General features: G+C 40.2%; 1 protein-coding gene across 4 annotated transcripts in view; it reads right to left on the bottom strand.

Moving 5' to 3' along the window:
* FREM1 (FRAS1 related extracellular matrix 1) overlaps positions 1 to 12,624 on the bottom strand; it is a 180,655-nt gene that overhangs the window by 123,537 nt on the left and 44,494 nt on the right. For all 4 annotated transcript variants that reach the window (XM_059888997.1, XM_059888996.1, XM_005209921.5 and 1 more), the window contains 2 exons: positions 8,942 to 9,265; positions 6,179 to 6,287 (listed from right to left, as the gene is read on the bottom strand). In XM_059888997.1, the coding sequence (XP_059744980.1) occupies positions 6,179 to 6,287; positions 8,942 to 9,265 (433 nt within the window). The remainder of the gene's footprint in view (positions 1 to 6,178; positions 6,288 to 8,941; positions 9,266 to 12,624) is intronic.

Raw genomic sequence — 12,624 nt, 5'->3', positions numbered from 1 at the left:
CAAAGAGTCGGACACGACTGAGAGACTGAACTGAACTGAACTGAGTGGGAAGTTGCTGTGTAACACTGGGAGCTCAGCCTGGGGCTCTGTCATAACCTAGGGGGTCGGATGTGGCGGGTGGGATGGGAGGGATTAAGAAGAAGGGTATATATATATACTTAAGGCTGATTCACATTGTTATACAGCAGAAACCACCACAACCTTGAAAAGTTTTCCTCCAATTACAAAAAAAAAAAAAGAAACGAGTGGATGAAATTTAAAGACTGTGTACTGGTAGACACAGTTAATGCGTTAATGCTTCCCCTCAAATCTGCCTGGCTTCCCGTTCCCCCAGTGTTGATCAATTGCCCGCTTTCTAGCCTGGCAGCTCCAACAAATTTCCCACAATCCCCACACACTAAAGCCTTGGCCGCCATCATTGCTTCATCTTCTGATGTCACTGCCCTCAACTGCCCACCAGACCAAGTTTTGGCATGACCTTCCTTATGACCATGGCCAGGTCTCACACCATGGGACTCAAGGAATTTGTACAGTGACTGCTAAGAAGAGCCAAGTGACACAACCCCAGGCATGTGGGAAGTTAACCCCAGTGAGGCAAACTGTCTGAGATGAAAGAAGAGATGGAAGATGCTGACATGTGGTTCTTCACCCCTTCCCAACCCCCTCCCTGACTCTTCCCACACAGAATGTTTCCATCTCCTCCGGGAGACATCAGCACTATTGAGCTATAAGCTTTATTTTCTTGTAAAGCTACAACCAGCTCAGTCAAACCATCTTTTTATTTGCTACCCTCCAAACTCCCAACTTCCCTTCCCCTTACCCCAGATTTCAGTACAGGGTTAGTGCATATAATCTGCCTCAGGGGCTCTTTGCTAGGGAACCTGAGTTAAGACATACAGGAATACTGAAAGAGAGAGAGAGAAGAAGGAAAGCGAGAGAAGTGAGGGAGAAGAAGAGAGTAGAAGGAAAGAAGGCAGGGAAGGAGGGATGAAGGGAGGACAATGGCTGGTAATAAGGATTTTGAAGTCAAAAGTGCAAAATAAAGCACAGAACAAGGCATCATGGGATGCAGCAGAGGAGCAAGCAAGAACACTAGAAATTTATGTAGCAAGATATTGATGGTGATTATGTTTTGTGGTGGAGTAATGAATAATTTTATCCAACTACTATTATTTCATTCACTTATTCATTAACTCATTGTGCTTTCCAAGTTTTCAATGATCTTATGTTAAGTTCATAATAAATAAAATTTTATTCTAAAAAGAATCTGATATCCAAAGTAGTGAAAACCAGATCCGGAGCTCTTAACAAGCCTAGGTTTCTCAAATCACACATATACATGCAGACCATTAAGTCTCCATGCTATATACTAAACTTTGCTGTTATTCAGTTGCTAAGTCACGTCCAGCTCTTTGCAACCCCATGAACTATAGCACACCAAGTTTCCTTCATTATCTCTTGGAGTCTGCTCAAACTCATATTTATTGAGTATTGAGTCGGTGACACCATCCAACCGTCTAATCCTCTGTCGTCCCCTTCCCCTCCTGCCCTCAATCTTTCCCCCCATTAGGGTCTTTTCCAGTGAGTTGGCTTTTCACATCAGGTGGCCAAAGTATTGGAGTTTCAGCATCAGTCCTTCCAATGAATAGTCAGGGTTGATTTCCTTTAGGATTGACTGGTATGATCTCCTTGCAGTCCAAGGGACTCTCAAGAGTCTTCTCCAACACCACAATTCGAAAGCATCAAACTTTAGATCACCAAGTCCTTCTTTTCTCTCTTTATCCCCCAAATATAGGTAGAGCAGGACAGAAAACCAGATTGTAAATCAAGGATGCCCAACTGATATTGTTCATCCCTACTGAAACTCACATATATATAAACACACACATGGTGTGTTATCCATGTGCAAGCACACACATACACATACACACACACACACAAAAGATAATCCATATAAGCTGCCACCTGAGGACTTAAATCAGACAGAGATATTTTCTGTGTTAAATGAACCTACCAACACTGCTTGAATGCCATTGATGGTAACAGTGGAAAGGAAAAAATCTTCACTTACATTTCACATTTACATCTGATCTAAATATATACACTGCATTGGTAAAGCAAGAGGAAATTGACATGGCAGAGTAGGAGGATGCAGAATTTACCTCCCCTCTCCCTCCCACCTTATGAACACATCAATAATACATCTACACATGGAGCAATTCTCACTGGAAATGGACTGAAGACTGACAGAAAGATCCTTATGCAACCAAGGCTAAAAGAATTTGTGCAGGAAGGGAATAGAAGTAATCACGTGGGGGCCTGCACCCTAGGAGGGGCCACAGGACAGGAGGGGCATTACAAGGATGAAGATATCCCTGGGGAGTGAGTGGCTTGACCCATACACTGGGTGCACCAGCCCTGGGGTCAAACGGTGGGAAGACCTTCGGCTGGTTTGAAAACCAGTAGGACTGACAACGGGGCTGTAAGAGAGCTAGACTCTACTCATGAAGAACCCACACATTCTTGTTTACTCCCAATACAAGATAGAGAAAGATTGAAATTCCTCAGGACACTGGCTGGCTTCTCACAACTGTCTCAGTGCATGCCCTGGCCCGTGCTGAGTACCCTTCCCAGCCCCACTTGCTCAGAGGCACAGGTCCCCACTAGAATGAGCTGAGGAGAGCTGCCATAGCTGAGGAGAGTGCCCAGTTGTGGGGGATAGAGCTGGCTTGGGCCCCACCCTCACGGCCATTGCTCCAGTACCTTGGGACATGGCCCTACCCCAGTAGGGTGGTGGTGTTGGCAACTGAGCAGAGAAGCCCTGGCTCACACCTGGCTCTTGCTCTAGCTCCTCGGTCTCTGGCCACAACACCTACCAAGTTGATAGAGGCCACTACAGTCTGAGGAAAGACATGAGTTATGTTCATATCAGATCCAGCACTCCCATGAAATCCATGGGGAACATGCGCAGACTGTGCAGGGATGTTCACACACAAGGACATACATTTAAGACCACGATGGGTAACTCTTACCTCATTTTATAGAGACAGAAAAAGTTAACCAAAGTGGGAAGATGGAGAATTTTATTTGAAATGAAAGAAATAAAAAAAGAAACCTATAAAACCATCCAGTGAAACAGAGATAAATGAGTTACTAGATAAAGAATTTAAAGATTAGTAATAAGAATGGTAACTGAGAGGAAAGAATACATGAACTAGAAAATTTGAAAAAGTCAAAACTGAAGTATACAATAACTGAAATGAAAAATGCACTAGAAATAATTAACAGACTAAGTGACACAAAGGACATAGTGTTCTGGAAGATAGAATAATGGAAAATATCCAGTCAGAGCAACAAAAAGAGAAACAAATTTTAAAAACTGAAAACAGTTTAAGGGACCTCTGAAACAACATCAAGCATAATAACATTTACATTACAGAGGTCCTAGAAGGAGAAGCGGAAAAGGCAATGGCACCCAACTCCAGTACTGTTGCCTGGAAAATCCCATGGACGGAGGAGCCTGGTGGGCTGCAGTTCATGGGGTCACTAGAGTCAGACCCAACTGAGCGACTTCACTTTCACTTTTCACTTTCATGCATTGGAGAAGGAAATGGCAACCCACTCCAGTGTTCTTGCCTGGAGAATCCCAGGGACAGGAGAGCCTGGTGGGCTGCCATCTATGGGGTCGCACAGAGTCGGACACGACTGAAGCGACGCAGCAGCAGCAGCAGAAGAAGAGAGAACAAAAGAGGTCAAAGGATATTTGATGAAATTATGGCTAAAAACTTCCTGAACCTGAAGAAGGAAACAGATTTCCGGGTAAAGGAAGCATAGAGGGTCCGAAACAAGATGAAACCAAAGAGAACCACACCAAAACATGTCATAATTAAAATGGCAAAAGTTAAAGAGAGAATTCTAAAGGCAGCAGGAGAAAAACAAAGAATCACATACAAGGGAACCCTCCTCCCCCAAGGCTATTAATGGATTTTTCTGCAGAAACTTTGCAGGTCAAAAGGGAATGGCATGATATATTTAAAGTGCTAAAGGGGAAAAACCTACAACCAAGGATATTCTATCCAGAAAGATTATCCTTCAGAATGAAAGGAGAGATAAAAAACTTATAAGCAAAAACTGAAAGAGTGCATCAACATTAAACCAATTCTTAAAGAAATGTTAAAGGCTCTTCTCTAAGTGGAAAAGGAATGAATGGGCTACAACAAGAAGTAAGAATCTATAGGAAAAGAAAAATCCACTAGTAAAGGCAAATATATAGTAAAGGAAACTTGCACAGTAAAAGACACCATAAACAAAATGAAAAGACAACTTAGTGACTATACAAGCACATAAACAACTCACACAACTCAACAGCAAATAATAATAATCCAATTTAAAAATGGTCAGAAGATTTGAATAGACATTTTCACAAAGGGATACATAGATGGCAAACAGGCACAGGAAAAGATGCTCAACATCGCTAGTCGTCAGAAAAATGCAAATCAAGAGCAGAGTGAGATATTACTTCACACCTCTCAGAATGACTGTCATCAAAAGAACACAAATAACAAACGCTGGCAAAGATATAGAGAAAAGGGAACCTCATACACTGACCCTAATGCTGGGAAAGATTAAGAACAGGAGAAGAGGGCGACAGAGGATGAGATGGTTGGATGGCAGCATCAAATCAATGCACTCAAGTTTGAGCAAACTCCAGGAGATGGTGAAGCCTGGCATGCTGCAGTCCATGGGGTCACAAAGAGACAGACACAACTGAGCGACTGAACAACAAAAACAAAACGTGTGTAGCCACTGTGGAAAAGAGCAGAGAGCTTTCTCAAAAAACTAGAAATAAAACTGCCATATGACCCAGCAATTACACTGCCGAGTATACTGGAATAAAACAAAAACACTAATTGGAAAAGATAGTTACACTCCAATGTTCGTATCAGTATTATTTACCATAGCCACCATACGAAAACAACCCAAGTGTCCGTTAACAGATGAAAGGATAAAGAAGATATGGTTTATACATACAATGGACTATTACTAAGCCATAATAAAGAATGAAAGTTTGCCATTTGCAACCATCTGGATGCACATAGAGCATATTGTACTTAGCGAAATAAATCAGAGGGACAAACACTCTATTTTATCACTTAAGTGTGGAGTCTGAAAAATAAAACGAATGACTATGAGAAAACGGAAACAGGCTCACAGATACAGAGAACTAGTGATTACCAGTGGGAAAAAGGAAGGGGGGAGGTGCAATATAGGGAGAAGGAATTAAGAGGTACAAACTACTAAGTATAAAATAAATAATCCACAAGGATATATTGTACAATACTGGGAATATAGCCAATATTTTATAACTTTAAATGGAGTATAATATATAAAAATATTGAATCAGTATATTGTATACCTACAACTAATGTAACATTGTAAGTCAGTTATATATTAAAAATAAGAAGACAAAGCAGTTTAAACTCTTAATTATGTATTTTCATGTCCATGCAACCCAACTTAAAAATAAGATAATGGATTATAGTCTATGTCTTTCTTTGATTCCTTTGAACAATTTTGAGTTAGAGACCTTTTCTCTCTCAGTCCAACTATGCTCAGTATCACAGTCACTTTTTTGCCTCAATCAGCTGAAAGGGACCATTTGGCTTATCTCCTATAGAGGAAAGAACTTAATTTCAGGACACGAGAATCCTCAATTTAAATTTCTCACCCTGACAGTAGGAAAAAAACCCCAGAAAACCAACTAGATACCCATAGCCTGTCTGGTTTCGGTTGCTTTGTGTGTAAAATGGGAATGCTGCTGCTGCTAAGTCGCTTCAGTCGTGTCCGACTCTGTGCGACCCCATAGATGGCAGCCCACCAGGCTCCCCCATCCCTAGGATTCTCCAGGCAAGAATACTGGAGTGGGTTGCCATTTCCTTCTCCAATGCATGATACAGAAACATGAAAGTGAAGTCGCTCAGTCATGTCCGACTCTTAGCGACCCCATGGACTGCAGCCCACCAGGCTCCTCCGTCCATGGGATTTTCCAGGCAAGAATACTGAAGTGGGGTGCCATTGCCTTCTCCAAAATGGGAATAAAGCTACCTTTTTTTTACTGACCAGAATACCTTCCTGTCTTCCCTTCCCTATTTTGTTTGACTCCTATATTGCACTTCACCTGTGTTCCAGGACACTCGCGGGGCATTTGTATCTGTTGTTCTGATGGAAATGTGGACTGTAATAGGTGCACTCTTCTCAAAGAAGAAGTCATAGACCTCCAACTCCACCTGTAAACAAACAGTTGAATATGAATATATCGACAATTTATAATATAAAATACCATTAATTCTTGGATATATACCGCAGATGGAGGCAAACTAATTCAGGTTTCTGTTGTTGCCTGACCTCATTTTTGACAACGTAATGTCACTTTTTCCAGCTGTATGTCTTATTCCTTAATTTATCAGTGTTTTAAAATTTTTTTTTCTATGAATGAAGTTCTTAACCTGAAATAAGCAAATGTGCTAGCAATGAGTCCCTGCATTTGTTCAGGAGACTACATCAGTCCAGCATCAGACCACTTCAGCTTCTCGCAAAGATATGGGATCTAGAGCAGTGTTTCTCCCCTGTGATTTCACCCCCCAGGGGACATTCAGGAATATCTGAAAACAGTTTTGGTCTCACAGATAGGTATGCCCATGGAGGTGCTGCAGGCATCTAGTGGATAGAAGTCAGGGAGGCTACTATTAATAACATCCCACCATGACCAGGTCAGTCCTTACAACAAAGAAATTAGCCAATTCAAAATGCCAACAATGTTGCAGAGATCCCGATCTACAGGCAGCTATCCCACTAGATGTATTATTAAATATATATTTATTTGCTCCCTTGAATTCCATAGCTCATAAGTAGGCTTATACATTTTGAGCTTTATTACATGCTGTGTGTGAATTACACCAGGTGCTGAAGAGAAGGATGAGGTATAATACTGTAAAGGAAGGCAGGCTACCTACTTTTGAAGAATGTTTGGTCTATTTGAGAGGATAAAAGAGACAATCAGATAGTACCGTATCAGCAAATACTACATAAAAAAAGAGATTCAAGAGTGACAAATACACACATTGACAATGAAACTATACCGATATGGGGGACATCATTTTGGAGGTCTAATATAAACATATTTTAGGTTGAGCCCTATCACTAAGGAGCTTTCCTCTAAGATAAATGTAGTACCTACCGGAGTGAAGTTGGATTTTCATGCCTGTAAGAACAGACTACCTGGTGTAACAGCTGAGGGGAGGATCAGCTAGCTTAAAGCGCACCGGCCATTGCTCTGCTCTCAGAAATCCCACCCCAGGGGGCTTCCGGCCAAAATAATTGAAAAGTGCAAAATCTCCACTGAGAAAATTGAAAGTCACCTTCTAACAAAACAAACCAAAAAAAGCACACATCTGGACACGTTCTGCTTCAGTATTACATTGTACAATGCTGGACGTAACACATACAAAGCAGACTGAGTAGCAGTGCTTTATTTGTGAACGCGAGATAAAACTGGACATCTAAAGAGAAATTACCTCATGCTATGGAAGAAATGAGAAGTGAAGACAGGAAAGAAAAAACCAGTTGCCACTTACTATTATGAAGTGAAGAAAATAAAAGTAAAGGGCAAAGTATGGCATTTATAGTCTGCCCTTGAGACTAAATGCTAAAAATGCCTAAACTAGACAGAGGGCAATTTGGTAACCCCAGGGACACAAATTTTCCTTAATAGACCTGAACTCAAGTCTGTGTTAACCTGTTTATTTAAATTTTCCATCATTTTTGAATCAACTTGCTGGTAGGTCTACAAGTTTGTGAAGGGTTGTAATGCACAAGTCTGTAACCAGCTGTTCTCTACTCTCATTGAATATAAAACAAGAGGAGAGAGGCAGAAATAGCAGAAATGATTTAGATTAGATAGAGAACATTCCTGATGAAAAGTGATAGTGAAATGAGTCATTCTAATGAGAATATAGAATCTCCTACCCTGAGTAAGCATTATTACTTAAAATTAAGGACTCCAGTAAAAAACCTTGATGGAAAATAATATAAAATAATTTATTAATGAAAGAATTATAAACAAATAGAAGTTAGACCATCTCTAACTTCAATGGTCTATGTAATGCAAGAAGGCTGTTGGAGGCCCTGGAGTTCTCAAATTGGTGAACCTAGGGGCCAAATGTGGCCTCAGAAATGTTTTGCAGCTGGTATTTTATGTTTTAAATTTACAATGTCTTCTATGTTTAAAAGTTGAAAATTTTAACTGAAGTATAGTTGATTAACAATGTTATATTAGTTTCAGGTATATAGCATGGTGATTCAGTATTTTGGCAGGTAATACTTCATTATAAATTATTACAAGGAAAGGGCTACAATTCCCTATACTATCCAGTATATCTTTGTTGCTTATCTACTTTATACACAGTAGTTTTTATCAGTTAATCCCATACCCCTACTTTGTCCCTCCCCCTCCCCTATCCCCTTTAGTAACTACAAGTTTGTTTTCTAGGTCTGAGTCTGTTTCAGTTTTGCATAAACATTCACTTGTATTATGAAACTTGAAATATTTTTACCAAAAAAAAGTAGAGCTTTCCAACTTTTCTTGAAAAAGGAAAGCTACAGCAACACTGGGTCCATCCATATTCTCACATGCAGCAGTCAGCTGTAGCTGAGTTGCATCTGCTTCCTAAATTGCCAGCTCCTTCCTCACTTCCCCGCAGTCTCCCTCCAGATGGGTTTGTTCATTTGCATCACCTGCCTGGTTTGCATCCTGATTTGCAGTGATTGATTCTCTTCTGAGGCAGTGACCATACAAGGAAACTACAGGCTAAAGAGAAGTGGCCTCTTTAATGACTCTCTGAATACCAAAGAGTCTAGCAGCTTTGTCTCTCCTCCCTCTCACCTCATAAAGTCTCCTCTCAGAATGGCTGCTGTTTGGTGGCTGATAGGCAATCTGCATATCCCTTAGATCCTTCCAGGTGAAGGAGGACACTGGTCTGGTGTGATCCCACAGGTGAGTCACATAGCCCTGGAGTGGGGCTTTAGTAATGTTGAACACCAGCAAGGGTTTGGGGGTCTCATCCTCTTCACAGTCCAGAACCGATGTGGTCAATGAGGTCAGGATGAACTGATCCACTTCCAGAATAAACATGGCCATAAATGCAGCTCTTGGAATCTGATTGGGAATTCCAGGTCTGATATAGACAGGCAACCACGCACTCTCTGACTTTGGAAGAAGAAAGAAAAGATAAAGGGGAAAACTATAAATGAAGCTATTGATACAATAGCAGGGTAAATCACACGATATTTAACACAAAGCCACAGCCTAGACGGTGCATCCAGCAGTGATCTGAATCATTTAGAGAGATTTTAATCACATACTGATGCCCAAATTCCATTTCCAGATGTTCTAATTTAACTTTCCTAAGGAGGAAACAAAAAAAAAACAACAACTTGGTATTCTTAAAGTTCTCTGGTGACTCCAATATTTAGCCAGGGTTGAGGTAGAGCACCAATTTTGTCATTAGAAGGAACTATTCTTTTGATTCCATGTCCAACACATATGGTTTATATGACTTTGGACAAGTTTCTTAACTTCTAAATCTTGATTTCCCCCACCTATAACGTGGACTGCCTAGAGGTCCTAAGTACTGCGTGAGGATTACAAGAGATAGCCAAAGTAAAGCACAAGGACTTGCCTAGCAGTCCAGTGGCTAAGACACTGCATTCTCAATGCAAAAGGCCAAGGTTCGATCCCTGGTTGGGGAACTAGATCCCACAAGCCACAATTAAGAGCTTGCATGCCACAACTAAGATCTGGCAGAGCCAAATAAATAAATAATTGTTTTTTAATCTTAAGAAAAAACAATGTAAAGCACTAGCAGTGTCTGGCACACACAACCAACCTCCCCTGGCCACCCCATCCACCTCTTGTAGGTTTCAAAGGTGACAATGGCAGGATGAAGGAACCTGTCCTTATAATAGCTGCTCGTGAAACTGAAGGACGTTTGCTTGGTCATGTATTCGTTAGGACCCTGAGTCTCCAAGTGAGGAGTAAGTCATCAAAATTGCAAGTAACTCTTCAGGCTAGAAATACACCTTCCCCAAGTAAGAGAGCTATGAGGAAGAGCCTATCATTGTGGGGCTCTCCAGAGAAATCATGAACTTGCATCCTGGGATCTGAGGTCCCAACAAGTGCTATGGGCAGAAAGGATCCTCAGCAGAAGATAACTGGTCATCACAGAATTTTATGTCCGCCGTTATTGGGAGACCAGGCTTAATGATCAGAGCCACATGAGTGCAATACTGCTGAACACTGGATACTTACATAACGGAATGTCTATTTTTTTTTAATTTATTTATTTTTATTTATTTTTTAAAATGTATTTTATTTTTTAACTTTACAACATTGTATTGGTTTTGCCATATATCAAAATGAATCCGCCACAGGTATACATGTGTTCAGGATGGGGAATGTAACGGAATGTTTAAAATGAAGTTCTTATGGGCTTAGTCTCAACTGAAGTTCCAAGAGAGAGCATTTCAAAGACAATGTGAGACAGGTACTACAGGCAGAATTTACAAAACAAATTGTCTGGAACCAGTTCCAGACTCTAGAACCTTCCACCCACTCTAAAAATATAAAAAGGTTGAGAGAAGTAAGAGATAGAGATTTATTTACAGACAGAAGTTGCCTTGTGTTGTGCTGAGTCACTGCCTGGATGCCTCTCACTGTATGCCCTCTGTGAAGAGAGGAGGGCGGGCGGGGGTGGGCAATGCTGCATTCCTTGTCCCAAGTGTCAGGAGGGAAGCTTCTATCACACCAGCCTTACATGTGCCTTTTACCAGTGGAGCACACAGGGGATTGATGTTGGGCTCATCCCTAAGGAAGCTAAGTGGCCAGAGGCAGAAGAAACATGGTATCTGTGCTGGGATCAGTCTCTAGTCCTTGTTTGCAGCAGGAGGGAACATGTGAGTGCTCTCAGACATGGAGCAAGTGGGACAGAGGGTTGATCTAGGGTCACCTGGGTCCCTGATGTTTAGGTGCATCTGTGAGAAGCCAAAAATCTCCACAGAAAGAAGCTGGAGGTGGAGGTCATATCTTAGGAGCCCTGGGAGGAACTGCAAATGACTAATCAGGCTAGGAAAGACGAGAGGCCTTTGCAGAGGGGAATCTCCAGGAGAACAATGAAATGGCCCCGAGACTAAGAAGCAGCTTGAAACATCCACCCAACTCAGAGAGCACAAAGCCATATTCCATTGATGCCTGGTCAAATAAGACCTCACTTTCCAATATTCCTCCAAAACCACCCACTCCTCAGCCTGGAATTTCAGAAACTAGCCAGCAAGGCTCAGAGAAAGAGAGAAAAGCAAGAGAAAACAGAAGGTGACAACTCCTCTCTCTCCCACATGGTGGTTTATAAAAACAAGAGTGATGACGCTGAGAGTTTAGACTATGTAGTCCTAATGTGCCATTGAAAAGCATTTGAAGATTTATAATTTAATGAAGAATGAGGATATCATAGTATAAAAGGATTGGTGCTAAACAATAAGAAATATTAAACCTAGAGGTTAAGCCTGAACAAATATTACTTGAAACACTAATAAAATGGATACAAATGTCAAAAGAGTACACTTGAAATACAAGATGAAGTTAAGTATCATAAGGTATAAAGATGATATGCTAGAATTAAAGTGGCAGATTATGTTAACCAAGCCTGGTGGTGGGTAATTGCAGTGAGAAAGGATAAATAGGATCAGACTTTATAATACATATGAAGGAGCCAAAAGACTTCACTGTATTTTTTACTTAATATGTTAAAAACAAAGGTTAAAGAATTTTTTCAATTTAGAACTAAATTTTAAAATGGGATATTAAATAAGTAAAGACAAAGACAAATATAACCTAGAGTGCAAGATGATTTTATTAATTAGCAAGAAAGCATAAAACAAGATAGGAAAAAATATATCCATTATTATAGAAATATTGTCTATATTCTCTTGTTTAAGACAAATATTCTGAAATTAAATATCCAATTATATCTGCCTTACTGGAGAGGCATTTAAAATTATATACAAAGATTAAATGTAAAATGATGATCCAAAAGAGTTTGCAGATGTGACTATAAGAATTTCAAAGAGTTAAATTTAAATTAAAAAAAAAAAAAGAATTTCAAAGAGAGATGAATTCAAGGCAAGAAGAATTAAAAAGGACAGTGTGTGCAGTTAATAGTGATAAAATGAACAAGACAATGATTCTGATAAGCAGCACTGTATTTAATACTATTCTGGACAAGCCAGTGGGGAATACAGCAGAAAATAAGAGGAATAATTACTGAAAAAGAAAGGAAAAATTATCATCATCAGTGGAAGATGTAATTAGTATAGTCTTTAAAAGCCTATAGAATTGAAAAAATTTTAGAATAATTGAATTCAAGAAAGAAGCCAGACAAAAGAAAACTAGACCAAGAAATAGCTTTCCTATTTATCATCACTAACCAACAAGAAGAAATAGTGGAGGAAAAGAAGACTAGTCAGAATAATTTCACAAAAACAAACTGCCTAGTATTGGACTTAATAGTGTGC

This window comes from Bos taurus, chromosome 8, assembly GCF_002263795.3.
Source record: "Bos taurus isolate L1 Dominette 01449 registration number 42190680 breed Hereford chromosome 8, ARS-UCD2.0, whole genome shotgun sequence".
Taxonomy (NCBI): Eukaryota; Metazoa; Chordata; class Mammalia; order Artiodactyla; family Bovidae; genus Bos; species Bos taurus.
This window is presented reverse-complemented; position numbering and strand designations above follow the sequence as displayed.